Source organism: Psittacula echo, assembly GCF_963264785.1.
Source record: "Psittacula echo genome assembly, chromosome: 1".
Taxonomy (NCBI): Eukaryota; Metazoa; Chordata; class Aves; order Psittaciformes; family Psittacidae; genus Psittacula; species Psittacula echo.
In genome coordinates, this window is record NC_137735.1 from 15,900,148 (window position 1) to 15,922,266 (window position 22,119).

Sequence of the window (22,119 nt, forward strand, 5' to 3'; positions counted from 1 at the left end):
TTGTTCATTTTAGAGAATTAAACAGTCGTTGTAGCCCTGATAGCTGGCTTGAGACTTGTGTATTTCTGTACTATTTTTAGTCCGAAATTGCAACTAACCCCAGTGTTTTCAGAATATTCAGCAATATGTGATTCTCACAGTTAATTAAGAATGTTGACTGTCAAGAAAGACAGAAACTGGAGCTGCTGATGAGCAATAGATATAACAAAATATGTTTAATCCAGCAAGTGTTTTCTGCCTATGGTAACAGTTGTATTCTTATCCATTTAAAACTCGGACTTCTTCACTTGTGCTCGTACGTAAGTTTTCTTACTTTTGTAGATGGCTCTGAGTCTTTGTCACATTCATCTTTTACTGGTGTTTTAGGCTGACATTTGCATATTAGTGAGATTTTTATTCCATTCTAGCAACTTTTATGTTATGTTTTGGCTGTAAGCCCCATGGTTTAGAAGTGTCAAGCAGGAGGAGTGTGTCTTAGAACTGAAGGGTTCACCTCCTGATTTTTGTCAGTGACATCTCATGTGACTTGAAGCAAGTACACTAGCTCCAGCCTCAGATATCTCTTGGTAAAATGTTACTTTTACCATTCCTGCCTAAATTCATTTAGTCGTAACATTTCTTGTTAGTGGAGACCTTTATTATTTTGGATCCCAATCTCAGTTGCCATTTGAACAATTTTTGGTTTGTTTTCTCTCTCACAGTGAACTACTGTATTCCAGCAAAAGTAAAAAAATATTATAATGCAGAGAAAATAAAGAGACTGTTTCTTTCCCTCTATAGAAGGCTAATATAGTTGGGTTTTTTGTTAGGTTTCACACAGAGTCACCTGGAGTTTCATTTGTTGTAATTGTGACCATATTTGAGTTAAAACAGCTCTATTTGCATCATTTAGCAAGCTAATCATCATGTAGCTGTAATAGTGGTAAAAGGGTGTTCCCTGGGACCAGATTTCTCACCAGAGTTCCTATTTTTCTTACCATTTTGCTAGTGGACTTCTTTTTGGCATGAGAGGCCATGTCCTCACTCTGTCCAGGTGAGCTCTGATACTTGCAGTATTATGAAGGCTAATGGTGACTTTCAGACATACCTCAATTCTGCTCCAGGTGTATGCACTGGACCTGAAAACTTAAAAGGGTATTTGCCTGTACTGTGAAAATCTGTTCCATTAAGTAGTCTTGCTAGCTGGGATATCATAGTTGAATACTTTTTGTGTGGATGGAAGGATAGGGGAAAAAAGGTGCCATTCTTTATATGTTAAACCTGATCTGTTAAGGAAAACAGATTACAGATAGGTAATGATCTGTGGTGGAGGGTTTCAAGAATAGTTGAGACACTGGAATGTCTCCTGAACAGGATTAGAAATACTAATGCCATCATATGTTGCAGCTGCAGTGACATATATATTGGTATTCATACGCAGCTAAGCACAAGTTGTGAATGTATTTACTCATTCAGTATGCCTTACAAGTCAGTATGACTATTGCTTTAAAATTTCAGAAGCTTCAACAGTGGTCATCTAATATAGATGAACTCATTTTATGTCTAAACAAAAGCCTTGTGCATGCAAACTAGAAATCATTTCTATGTGGTAGGGTGGGAAAAAATCTTGCATATTATAATAAATTACATCGATGTTTCTGTTTGAGGATTAGGGGGTTTTAGTTTTGTGAAGAGGTAGTGTCAAAGTGAGAAGATTGGGCACGTGTAATTGTTGGTTTTGCCTGTGAGCACCAGCACCACTGATTAGACAGACCTGTTTTGCTATATTTATGCTATAGAAATATCTGTGCTTAAATCTCCTTTACATGTATAAAGTCATAGTTGCAGAACAGAGTAAAACCAATCTTCTTTGAAAAGGTGCAGTGTTATCTACTGCTATTCTAGAAATGCTTGATGTTTCCTTTGATCGCTTTGCTGCACTGAAATAGTGTTCTTATATTTCAGTGATTATACTATTGTTATATAGTTAATTCCTTATGATGACTGTTACATTTTGCACGTCATAACGAAAAAGTTAAATAGAGCTCAAAGCACTCGTGCTTCTTTTCATCAGGACTTGTGCTGGCAATTGCGACGCTGTCAAACACCCATCTTGCTAATTTGTACTGTGCTTGTCTCCTTCCATAAAAGGCTGAGGTATTTAGATTGAGGAGTCTTAAAGATACAGTAGCAATTTCAGAAGATAGTAAAAAATAGTAGTAATTAAATCTTATGCCATTTGGAAAGTCTTGCACAAAAGCATTTGTGTATGTAGAAGTCACCTATTTCTTCCAAGCTTCCGCAGAGCAAACACATCTTAGCAGGCATGTTGAATGCATACTGCATCGTTCACAGTATTGCAGAATACTTTCCCACATGATCATGCATCCTTGTTTTAACTGTAGTAAAAACTGTATGTCAGGGGACAAAGCACCTCTCCTCTAAACTTTAGCTAGCTCAAGCTTAGCAAATGAAATATGGTTAGAAAAGCCAGCGTCCTCCCTGACTAACTTTCTGTAGATTATTAAAAACATGGTAGCAGAACATTAAAATCCTATCTTAATTTTTGCTAAGTCCAAAAAGCATTCAGTAGTGTCAACTGCTCATCCACTTCCTTTAAAACATGTACCTGACGCAAACAAGATAAGCCACAAGAGAAATCATATAAAAATTCAATGTTTTTCCCTTCTATGAAACTTTTTTATTCTTTGGTGTTTGTGTTGGGATGGTCACCAATATAGAACTGACGTAAATTCAGATGAAAATAATGTTTCTTAGCGTTAAGCTAATATTCCAGTGACAATGAATGTCATTACTGATAGCTGAGTAAATAATTATGTGTATTGCTTAAAGGGATGAAACCAGATTTTGTGTACTTCATAGTTAAAAGTGAAATATATCCCACATGAAGTTAAATTCACAGTTGCCACGTTAGCTACAGTAATGTCTCAGGGGAATTTTCTGAGGTTCAGAAGTTCTTGTTTTGTTTTTAAATAAAAGTAGTCAAACATCATGGGAACACTGATTGAAATGTGAGCAAATTAAGCCAATAGCCAAGTTTTTCTTTTGTGACTCACTGTAAGAAGCTTTTTGCTTTCCCTTAGGTTTTTAACGTAGCACAAGCTACATGAAGAAAAGTTCTGTCATAGCCAAAATGAGATGTACGCTGATTGCACTGTTTTAGGTACCTCACATAGGAAATGAGTTGTTGCCTTGCACCAGAATCATAAAAGAACAATTAGAAATCTTGCCAGGTATTCACACCATCTAACTTAAGCATTTAATTGAGAAGCCTATTTTGCTCTCCTTAGAATCTAGGCTCTTTATTTAGATAATCTAATTCTCTAGAAGAACATACCTGCCACCACTGACCTTATACAGCCCCTGGGATTCCTGTTTAGGCACTTACATTGCATGTCAAGAAGTTAGACAATACGAATACTCTTATTCCCTGATATAAAATTGAAAAAGAAAAAAAAAAAGTAGGGTGCAAGAGCTATAAATGTATTTCTAACACCACGTACTGTTTCCACCTCACAAAAAAAAAAAACCACAGGCGTTTCCGTGGCCAAAATGCAAGCGCAGAAATCAGCATGAATTCATGTATTTCATTTACGTTCCTTGGATGAGGAAGGTAATTAACCATTTCTAGATCTTTTTATTTTAAAACTTGCAGTGTCTGCTACCTTGTTTTGATTGCAAGCTTAATATTTCTTAGTATCTTGCAAGTAAGATTATTAAAACCTATTGTAACAGTTTAATAATACACTTCAGTGTTTATTTTTATTCTGGTGAAAACATGGCTTTCTATGAGTTTAGTTTCAGTGTCTCTAAAGTTGAGGAAATACACTTCATGTCTGGGTGTTTTTCACCTTGATTTGTCCTTCCTGTTTGTTCAAACAGTACATGCAGTGTTCGTGGTCCTAAAAGCTGAAGTTTATTATTCTCTGTTTAATACAGCTCTGCAGGTGGGGATTTGTATGGTAAGGTGCCATCTCTCAAAAATGCAGATTAGTTTTTTTTCTATTTATTTTTCAAATGTTCTAAAGTTCTCAAAGGAAAAAACAGTTGCAAAACGAATTTTAACAACAGGTGGTAGTTTTGGATATTTAAACTGCTGTCAAAATCCGTTCAGAAGATTTTAGATTCTGAATATGACAGTTTTAGTACAGTTTAGTAAAGGTAACTTAACATTTTAAATGGCTAATCTTGATGCTACACACATCAGTCAATATTAGATGAACAGAAGGTTGCTAGATTTGGGTTCCTAATGCCCTATTTTGACTCCTGTCTGTGTGGCCTGTTTCTTCAGAAGTGTGGAGTGTTTGGCAGCTGATCTAAACTTGAAGGCATTGCAAGTGTCCAGCTGCTACATTCTTTTGGTCTTCAGACTAATGTAATTGTCCAAATGCTCATTCATAAGCCAGGCTTGACCAGTTTGTTTTCACTAAGGCAAAACCTGCAACAGAATAATGCCTTCAGTATTTCTAATGCAGTAGGTTGATTACCTGGGGCTGATTAAATAACATACAAAGCCAGGTATGTGCGTCTGAGCACTATACTGGGGATATCTCTACCTAGAGGAAATGGAGTGCTGTCATACTTTGAACTTCAGGATCAAGACTTGAACAAATAGTATTTGGAGCCACACAGATGAACAATTCAAAGGGATTAGTTAGCAGAAAATTTGTGGGGCTTACCATACAAGTGTGTTTATGACTTTATATGAACTAAGAATTCTCTCCTACTGTTAAAATTTCCTTCAGTTATACAGCTCATTCTATTAATAGAAGTCAAAAATAGAGTTAGGAAAATTCAATATAATATTTAGCAACTGTGATAGTATAGCAGTGATGTGTATACTTAGTAAAGTGTTTCACCTCATACTGTCTGCCAAAACATAGTTGTTCTCCTAAGCAGAAATGCTGTATGGTCTGATGTATTTGCATTTAAGTACTCAAGACTGTATAGGTATTTCAGGGGGTGAGGAGGGAGGAACCCAAAACTTGAATAACAACTTCCCCTTCAAATGTCTAATTATTCCTTTAGTTATTTTTTTGAAGCTATTAATACACAAATCTTCCAGATTCTCCTCGTGAGTCAATCTTGCCAAGCCTTTAATCATCTCTATAATGTGTCTGGCTTGTTTCCAGATTATGAATGCATATTCTTGAGCTGAAGTACTCCAGTATGGATACAGTGCATGTGGTTGGGGGTTTTTTGTTAATTTTTAAATGTTTATGTAGTTGGGAAGTAGGTGTGTCTTTGCTACAGGACCTGTTCTTGGTGCATTTTAGGCTCAATTTAGCTGACTTACATAGCTGATTGTGTCATTTTAACTTCAAAACACTTTTGTCTGATTGACCATTCACAGATGTCTACCAGATATTATAGTTCATCTTTACCACTAATGATACCATGGAAAGTAACCAAGCAATTTCATATGTCTACTTTAAGCCTTCTTCCTTGCTTTTTTTTATAGAGCTAAAATTGTAGTAGTTCATGTAGGTTTTCATAGTAAGTTTCTCATTTACATTAGTTAGGGTTTCAACAAGTGGCTTATCATTATAGTATATCCTCACTAAAATGAGAATGACTTGAAGTTTAGATCTTAGCAAAGAGTATATTTTAGAATATGATGTACTTAATTTTTAAGTTATTACTGCTAACATTAACACTGAGTACTATATTCAAGTACTCTGAATAGTTTATTATTAAATCAGCTGTCACTTTCTAATCTTAGAACACATTTTTATTCAGGGGTCAGTTTTAAGGTGCAAAAAATGGAAGTTGTTAACATTTTTAGTTTAGGAAGTGATTTCTGAAAAGTTTCTTTAATTGAACTTTTAAAAAAAATCAGTTAATTCAGAAGGTGAAAACTACTGAGTCTTTTTTGCAACCAGCTAAGACCATACTGGGCAATGACTGGAAGCTTTATGGCTCTGTTTCCAGCCCCCTCAGATTCTTTAGAATACAAAGTGACGTGTAAAGGAGCATGTTTTGAAGATACTTGCATTTACTGAATTTAATACCTGCGTTAGGTTTTGTTTGGTTTTTTTTTTTTTTTACTACAAGTAATCCTACAGCTGAGTGGTTTGAAGTATGTGCCCAAAATTCTAAGTTGTTTAGCTGCTTAACTATGAACATGTATTTTTTTGGTTAAAGATCAGTAAAATTTTACTCACCGTTGAATAGTTGCTGTCCTTGTATTCGCTTTATTCATGACAATATACACACTTTGAGATGTGACTGCACTGAGTTTATGCAAATGCTCAAACAGGATAATCTTTGCATAAATTGCATGGATATATTTAGAAGTCCTAAATAGATTGTGCCAGGAACAATTATTTGTCTAACAGTTTAGCGGTGCAACTTGCTCATCGGAGAAAGCTGTCCTCTTCCCATTCATTCCACATGTAGATGTATGAGGGGAGAACTTCTGAAGTGCGCACTCTGAAGATGGATTTTTGCATGACGTTGTCAAAAAGTCCTTCTAGCACTAACTATATTCTATGGGTAGGATACTCCATGCTTCTATATTGTGTAAATTTGTAAAAATTCAGAAGCAATTACCACTTTTCTGTAAACTTTCTAACATAGTCTTAACTTTTAAGTTGAGCTGACAATTTTGTCACTTAGCCATATAGCTCTGAATCTGTAGTTAATTATGCCAAAACCATGGTCTTCCGTCCGCTGTGTAAAAATGCAGTTGTGATTCTGGTATTGGAAAGGTAGGCCAAGCAGTATTCAAATGTTTATACATTTAAAAAAACTAAAAAGCTAGTGTGAGAATTTGTAGTGCTTGAGAGAAGTTAACTATTGGCTCTGGAGATAAAAAACCCCTAGCATTATGTTGTGACATTCCACTGAGATATGGGCCTTCCAACACAGCAAGAGTTCGCTTGCTGCTTAACATAGGACTAGTGAGCCACAGAGGTGAGGGAAATGCAAAATATTTTACAGGAATTCAGCTTTGACAAAAGGAGCTTTTGGAGTCAGGATGATACAAAACTTGTATTAACATATACGCTTTTGTAGCAATGCCTTTGTATTGCTGATTATCTTTAGTTTCATTATTCCAACACAATCGATTAGCAGTTATCTCCTAAAACAACCTGGAATGACTTTTAAAATAATACATAAATAGTTCTAATTCTTGGGACAATTTCCATGTTGTTTTAAAAGTAGTTCTGGGTTGTTTTAAGAGCTAACTGCTTATCAGCCATGTTGAAATAATGGAACTAAAGGTAGTCCCAAGAATTAGGGACTAATTTCCCTGTGCATGGAAAGCTATCTAAAACAGTCAAGTTCAGTGATAATATTTTTAGTGCTTGTCTTGACGATCAAGGAAAATCACAGTGGAAATTTTCTGGTTGAGTAGAGCATGCTGTAGTAGAACTGTCCCTGTGAAACCATTGCAGGCTTTTTCTACAACAAAAGTTGTAGAAAATCTTTGCTGGTGTGACCTACAATACTGAAATACTTCTAAGTTCTGCTTTGAAATCAAAGCTTATAATGGCATAGATAACTGTGCTCTTTAAAGATATGATTTGCATATTTGGGGAGCACAGAGCAGCTTTTTAGCATTATAAGGCCTAGTTGCACAAAGGTTTAAAATCAACCTCATACCCAAAGAATGACTTAACTCCTTTTGAGATAGTTAAATCTGTTATTGTTGCTTTATAGTATGTAGTTTATCAGTGAATTAGAATAGGTGTATAAAAGTTTGATGCACTGATTAGGTAGATATTACCCAAACTCACAAGTAGAAAGTGGGATGTGGGTGGTGAGAGAGCAGAATACAATTCACATGTTTAAATCCTGCTTTACTTTGGTGTATTCACAACATATTGTACAGGGCATGCTTATTGAATGTTTCCACTGCCAGAAATGAAGTAATAAAATTCACAGAAACAAACCTATTTTTAGCTTTGTAGACATGAACTTTCTGAAGTCTAAAGATGATGGGAAAAGTTTATTTCTCTTACTTCCAGCAGCACAAGACCTTTCACTTTGGATACATGAAACTTGCAACAGAGTGATGCAATGCTGAAGTTGCAGTCATTGCACCATGTCAGCCAGTGGAGCAGTTTTAAAATTAATCAAAACCACATGTTACATGTTTTACTTTTCCATTTTTCTGTACAATCCATGACCAAGTGGGCCAATTTTAGGAATTAGCCATGGTGGTGCCCTTTCTTACAGGCTTTTGCTCCCCAGAGTGAAGTCTACAGAAACAGATGTTTGCCGGGTAGTCATGTGTTATCTCAATGTATATGTAGATAGCAATGATCAAAAAATAAATGAGAAAATCTTTAGTAAGCTTGTAACAAAGATAATGTATCACACATATGGTTTAGTCCAATTTTTACCAGTACTGGTTCTTTTCCCCTGTCAGTTACACAGGTAGCAAAGCATGGGAAAGATGTTTATTCAGCACTGGTTTTTGAAGGAGCACTGACTACCTACCCCTTACTGTCTTCAGCTGAATTTAAGACTTCATTAAGAATCCTGATGAAATCTGAATGCTAGGAGACAGTAGGGAACAGATCCGGCTTTGTCACTGCTCACACCTTCTATAGAAAGCAAATTTGTTATGGTAAGCAGGTTCTTTTCATTGTGCTATTGAGAAAAAAACCTGCGAGGGTGTGGAAGCAGATTAGTCACTTCAGGTTTTTTTTCTGCTGCTTCTCAGGACAGCTAGAGACTGGAAGGAAAGCTAACCTGTCCCAAAATAAGGTTGCCCTGAACTAAAATAATTCTGGTGACTTGCTGGCACTCAAACCCAATTGAAGATTACCTTGCAAAGTGTTTGGCATTTGATCTGGGACATGGCAGGAGACAGGAGAAGCTTAGTTTTTTTTAATATATCATTAAAATTGTGTAAGGGCTTCCAAAAAGAAAATAAAGGATCTGATCGAATGAGTGTAATAGATTGCTTACCCAACAGCAAGCCAGTACTCTTCATGGTTGGTTGAGAGAGAGAGAGAGAGATGGAAAAAAAGGCTTCTCTCTCTCCATCCCAATGTTGTATCAAGTTGATGAAACTTTTTAAGATGAAAGTAAAATCCAAGTTTCTTCATGGCTTGTTTTGCACAGCTGTTGAGAAGTCAGTTTCTGACTCATAGAAAACCTCTGTTTCAAAGCTTGCTTTTTCACTCCCAAAGCACAAATAAGTGCTTGCTGAGGAGCTTAGCTTGGACTTAATCTATGTTCTGCTGAACTGTCATGGAAAGCCACAGTGACTGTGGATCAGATACCTTCTGTCCCCATGATGTATGTACCAGATGGGTGGCTGTATCTTTGGTGTATTTTAATGGTCTTGGGATGTGTGTGGTGCATTTCATCCTACTCTGTTGCATTACTACAATGAGTGCAACCAAGAGAGAAGAGAACAGTAAAATTGAAGGATGATTGATCACAGGATTCCTGTAAATGCAACACAGTTAAGCCAGAAGCCTCGCAAGTAGAAGAGGTTGGGGTTTTATGCAAATTATTTTCAGTCTCTGATGGTATCCCAGGAAGACCAAGGAAGTTAGAAATAATTTTTATTCTGTCTCTGTAACTTGGGTATATTAAAAAACAGGGGAGAAAATTTCTTAGTTGAGCATAAAACCAGTGAAAGCATTTATGATTTATTACATTGACTTTTGTTACCTTCAGTGAAAATATTTGTAAGAAATTATGGTAACTTCTTAATCTTCATGTGCAAAAAAAAAAATGCTCTGTGTAATGCCGACGGTCTGTTAGCAATCCTTTCATAATTTAGCTTTTAATTTTTCCAACCTTTAACTATTTAGTGCTGACAATTTATAACTCAAGTCTTTGTATGCAAAGAGTCCCAGATTAATCACTCAAAAGCCAGGAAGAAGTGCAGTCTCAGCAGAGGGCTGGGGGCCCATGTGAGGTACTTAGCCAAGCACCAGCAAAATGCTTTCTTTCAGACGAGGTGACTGTCCTTCTTGTCCTGTGGTCACCACCTTACTCACTGCTTAACTCCTGCATGAAATGAAATTGAGCTCTTACAGACATTAGTCTCCTTCATTAAACAGCCTAACGCTTAACTCAGCTGTGGATCACTAGAACTGAGTCAAGCAGTTCTTCTGAAGCAAACAGGCAATCATAGGCTATAAAAGCGCATACACAGAAGAGTTCTTCACAGAGCTTCTCTAATTTTATATTTAGATGCTATTAAACCTACTGTTAATAAAATCAGGTCTTGGTGTAATAAATTCAGTCTCGTAAGCTTTTTTATGACTGTCCATCTCTACTGTGTCTGAGCATGCAGCGTTTAGAAACCTTGTCTTCCTAGCAAGTTGCCTGTTAAAAAGTACACGATTTGTATTCCAGTACTAAGGATTTTGTTCTCTTTTAGGATCGAAATAGAATGTATGACAGTCTGAATATGCACTCTTTGGAAAACTCCCTTATTGACATAATGAGAGCAGAGCATGATCCACTTAAAGGTATGTTATTATGCTAAATAAAGAAAAAAAGGGTCATCCATCCTGCGTATTTGAATTAATACTGACTGCTAATTTAGATTCTAGGTTCATATTAAAATAGCATATGAATTATTTTTCTCAACTCATATGAAAGGTCATTCTCAAGCTGTATTTTATGGAAAACATTGGTTTACAGTTTGTTTTAAACTTAAGCTTTAGTGTCTTCATAGGTTTTTCTCCCTCTCCCCACCATCCTTCCCTCGTTTCCCTCAAGAAATTCATAGTTAGTTTTATTTGAAATCTACTTGTCTGCTGTAGGCAATTCTACCTCAGTTTGCGGTGACATGCTGTTCTGTTAGTGGTAGCCAAAAGACAGTGAGAGGGGAATCAAACCACTACCAGTTTTAGCTGGTTAATTTTCCCTTTCTTTACAGTGAAAGCTGAAAACAAAATGAAATCCACTGATAAATTCAGCTTTTGTCTTTTCAAATATTTTTTCAAAGTTCCTGTAGGATAATAATGCATCTGACTGTCCAGTTTCTGTTGGCCTTAAGTAGTCCAGAAATACCCTTGGCCTTAGAATGCTGGCTCCTCATACCCTCTAGGCTCTGTAGCTAATATCTATGGGCTTCAATTTTAACTCATCTATTCACCCATTAACTCACTCTTGAATCCTGTTTTTCCATACTTATTCTCAGGTGGCATCTACCATTGAACTTTGGGGCAGGGAGCCCAAACCATTTTATATGGCCTGATCAAATGTTACTTCATTTGTGGTGTTCTAATTAGACTAATGTAATCTAACGTGAAAATTATCCGAAACTTCGGGCTTGGTTTGCAGAAATTAAGTCTTAGTATTGAAGCAATTGCCAAACTTAAAAAAGAAATGTTAAAAATTCTTTTTATATTATTATTTACTCCTATCCATTCTCTTTTTAGAGGCTCCTAGACTTAATATATGTTACATTAGCACATGAGTGTCTGTGTTCTAATGTGAAAGATGCTTTGCAAAAGTCTCTCAAGATCTGTACTGAGTTGGAGGACCTGTAGTGTTCAGACTGCATGTAATAGTGTTGTAAGATTTACAATGTAAAGCCAAAACTTTGGAGTTTGTTTTCTCCAAGCCGAAAATCTCTACAAAGAAGCAGTAAGTGGGTAGTGTTTAAGCCAGTTAATTTTCCTCCTCTTTCGAGAGGAAGCTCAAATTAAATTTTCTTAGATGTTCATAAATCTGATCTCTTGATTCTTACTGCCTACAGAGAATTAATTCCAGTTTTAATTTTATCATTTAAATCCATTATTAAATTCAGTTTCTGTCTATTCTGCATGTTTACATTTGCATTAAGAAGTACCACAAAGGGGTTGAAACGTGTGAAGTTAGCCCAGTGGTAACTGCAATGGACTAAAAGCATGCATATCCCATCAAAGACAAGGTAACTAGTTAGATTGTTGCTTCCATTTGCCACATTCAGGTGGTGACTAGTATTTCTTTCATTATCTGAACCCAAATCAGGAAGAGTTTTAAAGGTAAAGCTACTTTCAAGCATAAAATTAGAGAATGCAGATCTTGTATTGCAGTACACTATCATTGTCATCTCTCACATTCCTGAAAAACAGTCCATTTCTTCACTTTTCTCTGTGCACACTGACATGACAAATGGAAGAGGTTGCTCTGTTCTCCCTGCCATCTTTTTTTTTTTTCAATTGGCTTTACGACTCAGAATAGTTTTCAGAGGCACTGAGAGATAACACCCATTTTTATTCATTTAATCATATTTCATTATGATATAATAGAGGAAAACTGTATTTCCAATAATAATTTTTCAGTGAGAATATGACAAGACAAAGCTTTAAGAGTTTCCAGTGAATTGGGTTCATACATAGACACTTCTAAAAAAACCTCAGTAAAGTTTCCATAGCTACTCTGTGCTTTTTAGGGACATGAATGTATGGTTTCAGTCTGCAATTAAGAGATTTGTGAGGTTTTTTAACAGTTTCCCAATCATATTCTTGCAATGAAAATTCTGCTCAGTTTTATGTTTGAACTAAACCAGATGGAAGCCATAGATAGTGATGAATTCAAAGGAAATCTACTTTTTTTGTTTGAGTGCCAGAGAACAATGCACACGCCAACTGAATTTAAATAGAGTAATTGTGTGCTCTTATTTAAATTGGTTGATGAAGATTTTTTTTCTCTTTGAAAGTTATTGTTTCAGCTGAGACAGCTACATTATTAACAGTGAGATATGAGAAATGTTCCTTACTGACTGAAAATGGGAAGACACATCCTAGCACAGGCTTGTAGTTCCTCTCTATCCCTCTTCTGTTTAGTCACCATTAGTTGGTGTTTCTCAAATTTCCTAGCAACTTCAACTTTTTTTTTTCTGCAAACCATGAGACACTGATTTTGTTATTTCAGTCTCTGTGGCTTTTCACCACAGAAAATCTGACATTTACTTAAGAACCCATCATATTTGCTAGCAGATTGCACAGGATTAAGAATATTATTATTTATTTGCTGTTTGCATTAATATATAACACACTTTGTTGTAATTACAGAATATTTTGTAACTAGAAAAAAAAATTTCCAACAAGTTTTTAAAGTAAGTCGAAGCATACTAAAACAATGCATCTTTTATATCTGACCACAGCAGGAAAATGAAAGTTCCTGGAATTCTAAGCACGTGTTTCAGATTTAGCTGCTTACAATATCTGGAGTATGACTAAGCATCTTGTCTCAGATTTTGCACAGCGCAGAACAGACACCATGTGTACTAGCTCACAGCTCTAAGTTTTGCATGTCAAGATCCATTTTAGAAGGAAGTAATTTTTACCACTTTTGCTTTCATGAACTTGAAAATACTTCATTTCAAATATGATTCACTGAAAGTAAAGTTCATGCCTGCCAAAAAATTGTTTATAGATGCATAGTTTTGGCTTCACTTAGACAAATTTAGTCATTACTACGCACATGATCAAAAGAAAGAAGTAATTTTTAGCTTTCAATAAGACACTTTTTCAGGGTTGGTTAATAGGGTATAGCTGCTTGGCTTCACTAGTCATTGCAGCAGAAATATTGACCATATTAAAACTAATCTTTCCCATGCAGCTTTCTTGAACATTTCATAATAAGGCATCAAGTGATGTTTAAGATTACCCCATTCAATCAGTGGAATATAAACTGAAGTTAAAATTAATAAAACTTCAAATAAATTAATTCATTTTTACATCATTGTTCTTAGATACCCTTTTTATTCTTCTGATAGCCCTCAAAACTATTCTGAGGGAGTTGCAGTATTGATAGCCTGACAAACATGGGAATTACCAGGACAACTCTTTTCCAGACATACCTTTTCTGTACTTGGATTTTTTTTTGTTTTTCTCTTCCTCCCCCAAATACCAATGCTGCTTGATGTCAAGCTGTAGAAAACTTGGATTCTTAGACACTTCAAACAGCCCGAATGTATTGGCTTGCCTAAAACAGATTGGGGTGGGGCAGGGGCGAGGGAAGAAATTGCTACACTTTGCATGGAATATGTATTAGAATTGAGCAGCTGATTTAATGGAATTTATCATCTGCTGTTTTAAATATCTTTTTGGTAAAGACTATGGATTATGTCAATGTAATTTAGGGGCTTGTCTTTTGTAAGGCAAGAATATTGATAGTGTACTAAATTTACAATTAATTTCTGATCAACTCTTACAGCTCTGCAAGCTGCATGTATGATCCTACCGAACTTGTGATAGGCATAGCTATATTAGCAGGAGTAAAAAGAAGAAATACTAACTTCATGATGAATTTTTTTTCTGATTTTGTGTGAGGGGCAAAACAATTCCTTTAGGAAAGATACACAGACATGTATTGCCTGTAATAAAGTAAAACACTTGGCTCATCTGTAGGAGAAAATAACTGGATGCAGGTAGAAGTCTGTCTTGCTTTTTCTTGGGTTTCTTTTTTCTTTAAATTGGTTTAGTTGAACTTTCTGGCTGTTAGGCATCTTTCTTTTAAAAGCAACTTGCTGGCACATGCTTAGTGAAGTAAAAAAAGCATTGGTGACTCAGCAACACAGAGAACACTATTTCTTTGCATATTTGTGTTTCAAAGAAATTTAATCTGTAATTTATGTTATCAAGCTGTAGGGTTTAAAGTTGCTTCCTAGAGTAATTCAGATTGCACTCAAAAGAGTTTGTGAGGCTGAACAATAAAGTATGGAAGAAAAAACGTCACTCAGTTATATAAAAGGACTTAAATTGTACATACAGATTGTTTCCTCTTTCTGTCATAGAAATTTTTAATGGCAAAAGAGTATATTACAGACTGGTACTGATTTGCCTAAATAGAAAACTATCAGAGACATTTGCCCTGATTATGACTTACATAATTGTTACACAAGCATTTGAAAGTGTGGTATCCAGGCTTTCTGTAACTAGGTGTTATCCAAACATGGGTTTGTGCTGTTGTCTTAACTACACTGATTTGAAAACTAAGCTCTCTGAAACTGCTGCAATCTTTAGCCATTCACTGGTCTGTTACAGTAGTTGGGGAAGGGCTTAACCTGGAAGCTTGTTCTCTTCTAGTCAGGGCATCTCTTGAAAAAAGGAAGAGTGAAAAGTGAGTACGCACAGCTGCATCATCATGCTCGGAACCAGCATTGCCTATATTAGTAACATAAGATTACAAAAATGTAGCTAAAACTAAGTTTGTTGCTCTTTGCTCATGGTTTGGATGAGCAAGACTTCTAATTGGATTTAGTAGATAAACTGCCCCACCAAAATTTATTTGCAAGCTTTTTATTTATTTCTGTCCCTACAGAAGAATTGTGAGGAATATATACCAGTTATGTTAACACTAATCACACGTAGATACGGAAAAGGGGGCTAAATTTGATAGAACCCCAGCTGCATGAGAAGTCAAACATACCTGCTTCTCCATAGCAATACTATTTTAATTTTAGCCATGAATGAGAATTATTAATTAGCAGTAATGTGGTGAAGTTGCAAGATCAGGTTTGCACAGAGAAAATTTCTGTAACATGATACTTTATGCTACAGTATAGTAATATCAGTCATTGTATTTGTTCCAGTTAGCAGCATGTTACTAATTTGGGATGCTTCAGAGCTAAGTTCTGTAGGCAGTCAGTGAAGTACTTGGGCATATTCCATTCCTAAGAAATGGAAACTGTTATTTAAATATGAGATATTCCCTAACTAATTTGTAGTTGATTTTAAACCAATAAAGCATTTCTATATATTATTAAAATTTCTTTTTTTAAACAGGCAGAGGCCACTGTAATTGCTAGAGCATCTATGGAATGGTTTATATGATTCTAGATTACTGACATTGAAGCAGGATGGGATTAGATAGGATTTGTGGTGAGAGCAGTTCTTAAAATGATACTTTTTAAGCATCAAACAGCATGCACTGAAAATAGCTGACTAGAAAGGAATATGTGATAGAAGCAAAGTAAATTGTTACAGTGCTTCTGTATTTTATATACTGATATTTTAAATTAGGCTTGATACTATATATGTCCATTTAACTAGAATAATCTGTTAAAGTAATTGTGCTCTGTAAAGACTGATCTTGCACCCAGTTCCGTATATGAAGTGTTCTGAATTTGTATATATCCTTAAATTCAGGTGGGCACCTTAGAAATACTGCATTTTGCTTCAACAGATTAATCTGAGGGATGAGAGCCTAAGTTAATGTATCAAACAGCAGTGATTGTATTTTGAATAAATAAGCAAACTTATATTAAAATTTTTTAAGGTTGTAAGTCCAAGTACTAGACAAAGTAATAAACACAAGTATTAAGTTCACCAGAATGCAATAATACAAAGTATGATTTCATTGAAATAACCATGTAAATAAGTATCAGCAGACCTGTACATGCACTGAACGCTTACTCATTTGCCTTTCTAATCCTCAAATCATTCATTATCTGAGCTAGCAAATTCATCTCTGTAACATGGCAAGATTGGGTTTCTTTGTGTGATTCATGGGTTTAGGCTGCAGTAGTGGGCCCAGCTCCCTTTGTGCACTCTCTCCCCACCACTTAATGAGTGCTTCATTATTCCAGCTTTAGTCATATGGCACCTATGTTTCAGATGCAGCTTATTTGTGAAGCTATGGGGGGGGGGGGGGGGGGAAGAAGCACCAGAATGCAAGCCAGAGTTGTAAACCCAGCATTTACTATCTTCAAAACCATTTTTACTATCTTCAAAACCATTTTTCATCTCCTTGTGTTGACCCTAGTGGGCTTCTCTCTCCTCTTAGGCCTTAAATCTGACCTCTTGTTCTGTAGTAATTACGGGGGGGGGGGGGGGGGGGGGGGGGGGGGATATATCTTTTTTCTCCCTTGCTGACTAGGAAGAGGTAAATGTATACAGACAGAGAGAAGGATTGTCACCACAGACTCGAGGAGGTTCAAGATGAGATTATATCTCACAATTTGTATTGTTCTAGATAAATGCAGCATTCTGATTTGAAAAACTTGTAGTTGCAAGTGCTGTTTCTATAGTACTGTATGGAAACATGGTGACAGTAAATAATCTTGTACAATCCTTGCTGTTAGGCAAATGAATATTAACTTTACAGACTTAAAGAACTAAGGAGTTTGCTCACCAGGCTGAGCAAACCAGTGAGAGCTCCCAGACTGCAATTTAAGGATTCTTAATTATTTTCATGTTATACCAGTGTGCATTGCTAGAAAGGCGGAACGTTCATCGTTTAAGAAGCATTAGGTATTCTAGAATCATAGAATGGTTTGGGTAGGAAGCGACCTTAGTTATCATCTACTTCCAACACCCTGCTAGAGGCAGGGACATCTTCCACTAGACCAGGTTGTGCAAAGCTCCATCCGTCCCAGCCTTGAATGCTGCCAGGGACAGGGCAGCCATAACTTCCCTGGGCCACCTGTGCCAGCGCCTCATCATCCTCACAGTGAAGAACTTCTTTGTAATACCTAATCTAAATCTACCCTCTTTCATCTTAAAGTCAGTCCCCCTTATCCTACCACTACACACCCTTGTAAAAAGTCCCTCTCCTGATTTCTGGTAGGCTCCGTTTAGGTACTGGAAGCTGCTCTTAAGGTCTCCCCTGAGCCTTTTCCTCTAGAGGCTGAACAAGCCCAATTCTCAGCTGTGTAGGTTCAGCATGACAGAAAAAATGGCTTGTATGTTACAACTGGACATTCTGAAGATAAGGAACAAGAGGACAGAAGTTCCTATGAAGACTTTTGTTTAGTAACTTCCTGCTCAAAAACTCTGTAAAAGTTAGAAAAGACAGCAAGTCCTTCCAGGTGGCATTCAACTGCCGTTTTTCAGGAGGCTGCCCTTGCCCTTCGCCTCCTTCTCCATGCTACCAAATTCCAAAGCAAATAGTTCCTCCCTAATCTGCAAGTGTTCTGATACCATCCTTTCTTAGAATAATGAAATCTATGGGAAGAGAAACAGTACGTGGCTGCATAAAAATAATTTTATCACAATGCCTGTAAATAATAAGGCTGAATAAAATATCTTAAATAAGCTTAATCTTGCCATTTTGAGTATAAGCGTTCATGATGTGTATTCAGTATTTTTTGATAGAAATTATCATCTTGGTTTCCTAAAGGGGAAGAGCAAAATTTAAACCCTACTACTTAAAAATTTTCAGCAAAAGGTTTTTTTATTTGACCTCAAAGGTGTCCCTTGGGACACAGAACTGCTATTTTGAGAAATTGAGAGTCTTGCTGCTAATTACATGGGTTTACCAATAGTAGGAGAAAATCCCCAAAACACTGTATGATAGAAATTGTTAGACAACCTTAATATGTGGATTGCTGGTTTGGTTTTCTTTCTTTCTTTTTCTTCCTTTTTTCCCCAGTGTTTTTTCCTAGAGTGAGCCTTATTAGGGTATGATAGTGTTATGCTAATACTTACTCACATCTTGCAAGCCTCCTGCATATATGTTCCGCTTTAAACCTGTGTGAGCTCTAAGCACCCATTGCTTCCAGATTGGATTCTTCCTTATGCCTCCACAAACATTCTTATTTCCTCCAAAAGATTTAAATGTTTAAGTTACAATATTTTTTTATATATATGCTTATGGATTATAAGCAAGCAAGGATGTTTGAATAGCAACATAGATGGAGACATAGGTTTTTTGCACATTAAAGCATACTTCTTGCAAACACAGCAGCTATTGTAAATGTCTCTCTAGGTCAGTGTGCACTACTGGTATGCTTGCAGCTTCCTGTAAACAGAAAACGTCTCCTTTAATAAAAAGGAATTTGTAGTGAACAGACACTTCAGCTGTGCATTTTAAACCATTCATTTAACTATTTTAATAGTTTATTGGTATAACATGCCACCAATGTAGTAAAATGCAGTACTTGAAGAATTGTAACATCAGGATATGAGGTTTTCGTGTACTTTCTACTCAATATAAAATGTTGAAAATGTGATAGCTAAACCAGTACTCTAGTTTTGCCACTTACTGAAAAATATTGTGTACAGTGGTTATACGTAATACACCAAAATACATTCATAAGTTCGTTAATAAAATTTTTATGCCTTAATTCCTATTAATATAATTTTCCTTAAATCGATTCAGTAGAGAAGCAGTAAACTGTAGAAATGCCACTCTGTTAAGCAATGTGCATAGTACAGTTATTCACAGTCGCTATGAAAGAGAAGACTAAAGCAGTCAGCACTATTTCTGGGTGTCATGAAACAAAAAGTGGCTTTATCCTGTTGGAGCTGATCCCAAAGCACACTGCAGATCTTATGACCAGAGAATTAAGGTTAAGAAGTCTGTTCTTGTCAGCTTTAACTTGGGTCAAGGGTATTGTTGGTTAATGTGCTTGGAGTTAAATATTAGCTCTTTACTTCCCTTAGGCAAACTGGAAATAGAGTTTATATTTAAATTCTAAGCAGTGATTTTTTTTTCATTATTTTTTCTATTATAACAGCTAAAACCTCTGCATTTGTTTTTTTGCTCTTTGGTTTTTGTTTTCTTTTAAGGTCGCTTGAGTTACCCACATCCAGGGACTGACAATCTTCTCATGTTAAATGGTAAGTGCTAATCTTATAACAGTTTCTAATTATCTCTAGCTTAGCTTAAATCTGACATGTTGGTATAAAATCATGCTGTTATATTCTGTTACTGAATTACTTGTCTCTAGTCTTCAACACCTATGGGACAGTTGCCATTTTTCAGAGTCGAATGGCAAGAGCTAATCTTGCAACAGCCTTTCATTATATCTAGCTTATTTGAAACCTGAAATGCTTGTAACGCTGCTCTATTCTTTTTTGTTCTCAAGCAAACCAGTGGTATGTTCTCCAAAGATCTGCTATAAGGAGGCCAGAAACACATGGTTTTCTATCTTGTGTAACAAAAAAAAAAGGGTAAACTAGATAATTTCTTTTACGCTTACGTAAAATAACATTTTATTTTTGTTGGGTTTTCTGGAGCTGGCTTTGTCAAGTATGTTTCTAACTGCGAAATATGCTGAAGTTAGAGTTCACGTTCATGTTCCTCTCCCAGTAGGTCAAACTTCATGAACATCTGCTACTTAGTGAAGGCATGAACTTTAGCCTTTGTTCGAGGCTAAAGAAGGAAGCAGAGCTTGTTAATCCATCTAAGTCAATAATAAATCAGGGGGTTGCACACAAATGTTTTTTCTACATTGGGAAAAATTGTGGCTATAATACCACAACTTCTCTAGATTAGAAAACATGGAAGCTGTTGTACAGGAAGCAAGTACACTTTTGTCATTGTCTTGATGGGTCTAAACATTACCAGAAAAGACCTAATTATTGGAAAAATACAGTCAGAATAGTTATTTTAGGTCTGTGATTCTACAGGGCTTTTTTAAATTGTTTTACCCTTCTGCACAGCCATTTACACTTATGCAAATGGGCATAAAACATAAATATCTAATTTCCCTTGTGTAACAGTAAAAAAGCTTTAAAGAAATTCAGGTTTAACTTTAAACCCAGTAAAGGAAAATACTGCACAACAGGCATTTAAAGAATTAGGTCCTTTAGTATTGAATAGTTCTTTTAAGATAATGGGGTATCTTGAAATTTGAAACTTGCTATTTAACTATTGAAATAAAATTAGCGTTTAGCCCATGCAGGCCATAATCCTCATTCCTGTACATTCAATATCAACATGCTTGATTTTTAGAACATTTAACTTTCTGTATTTAACTGCAACCTATTCTGCAAGCTGTTTTCTTCAGGTGGTATATGTGCAATTATTGTTATCTGCCAATTTATAATAAAGTGTTAGTTGGGAAGGTAATAGAAGTTAAACAATCTTACAAGCAACTGAAATATTCCAGTGCATGAAATTCATAATTTTAATTCATTTAATACCTAAAATGGTGAGCTTTTCTTTTTATATATTTATGTGTTAAAAGAGCATGTAGGAAGCATTGCTACTCTATGGAATAGGTAGGAAAACAGGGGTTTGTTATTATCACAGACATGGGGAAAAATGTATCTCAGTGGCACCAGTCTATCCTGAAAACCTTACTACAGAGCTAGTACATGCACTGCAGAATATCTTGTTATTAATGCTGATGGGGGTTCTATTGTAGTTTGGAAGTTAGCCCTTAATGTGACTGCTGCCCTTTTTAAAAGCTGCAGTATTATATCCAACCTTCAATAGGTGAGATAAAAATAACAATTTGAGTGTCTGAAACAAGTGCTGCAGCACCTAATTTGTAGGTGTGTCCTGTGTAGTTTGATTCAGAGCCTTGGCTTAGACACGTACGTTCTCTACCATATACCTGGAGAGCTGATAAACTCGTCAGTGCAGTCCAGTTCAATCACATACACTGTTCAGAGCTATCTCAAGCTGGAGCATCTGAACTGCAGCTCTCTACAGCTCAAGAACAGGAGCGCTGGGAACAGCTTCTGGAAGCTCCAGCTGCTCAGACTCTGTATGACCTCCCTTTCTTAGCAAGAACTGAGGGGCTTCCTCCAAATGTGCAGTAATGAGAATTACCATAATGAGAATTTAACACTTGCTGCTGAAGTTATCGACTTCAGTTTCCTTCTCTGCTTAAGTGCATTCAAACTAACATTTCCCTGTATTACTGTAATTAGTGCCTTGGAGGGAGGAGCAGGGAAGGGGAGAGCTGGTAATCCAGAGGCTCACATTTGTCCCTTGGTTTCTCACTAAAAGTTGTAGTCGCTACAAGGAGGAACAGGAACATCAGACCTTTGCAAAAGAAAAGCACCAATGATTTTAATGATCCTGGTGGGCCCATCTTTGTGTGCAGTAATACTTAACACTAGATCATGACCCTCACTGCATTTTAGTTTGCTTAATTTTAGTGGACTGGTGTCTCTGTATCCCAGTAAGGTTTTGTCATGAGCCACGCTGGAATTCCTCAACCCTTTTAAGACTAAACACTTCTAGATAAAATTTATTTTTAGCTAGTTTTTCCTCTTCTTAAATGATAGCTCTTTTCCAGCTCATTTAAAGTGTACTTACTGAACTGATACCTAATATTAGTATTTACAGTTTTCATTATTTAAAGAAATGGACAAAAAAAGCTGATTTATGTGTTTTAATAAATTACATATCTGATAATTATACATCTGTTTCAGCTCAAACTGTAAAAGAAAAGCAGTACATTTTTAATGACTCTTACCTCTCAAAAAAGTCAAAAAAGATACTTTACCTGAGTACATCTTTGTT

The 22,119-nt window shown here is 36.1% G+C and overlaps 1 protein-coding gene across 3 annotated transcripts in view; it reads left to right on the top strand.

Annotated features, from left to right (window-relative positions):
- Positions 1–22,119, top strand: part of CPEB2 (cytoplasmic polyadenylation element binding protein 2) — a 54,613-nt gene that overhangs the window by 5,174 nt on the left and 27,320 nt on the right. For 2 of the 3 annotated variants that reach the window (XM_080639120.1, XM_080639119.1), the window contains 2 exons: positions 10,355–10,445; positions 19,428–19,478. In XM_080639120.1, the coding sequence (XP_080495246.1) occupies positions 10,355–10,445; positions 19,428–19,478 (142 nt within the window). The remainder of the gene's footprint in view (positions 1–10,354; positions 10,446–19,427; positions 19,479–22,119) is intronic. The other variant, XM_080639121.1, reaches the window with a different exon arrangement.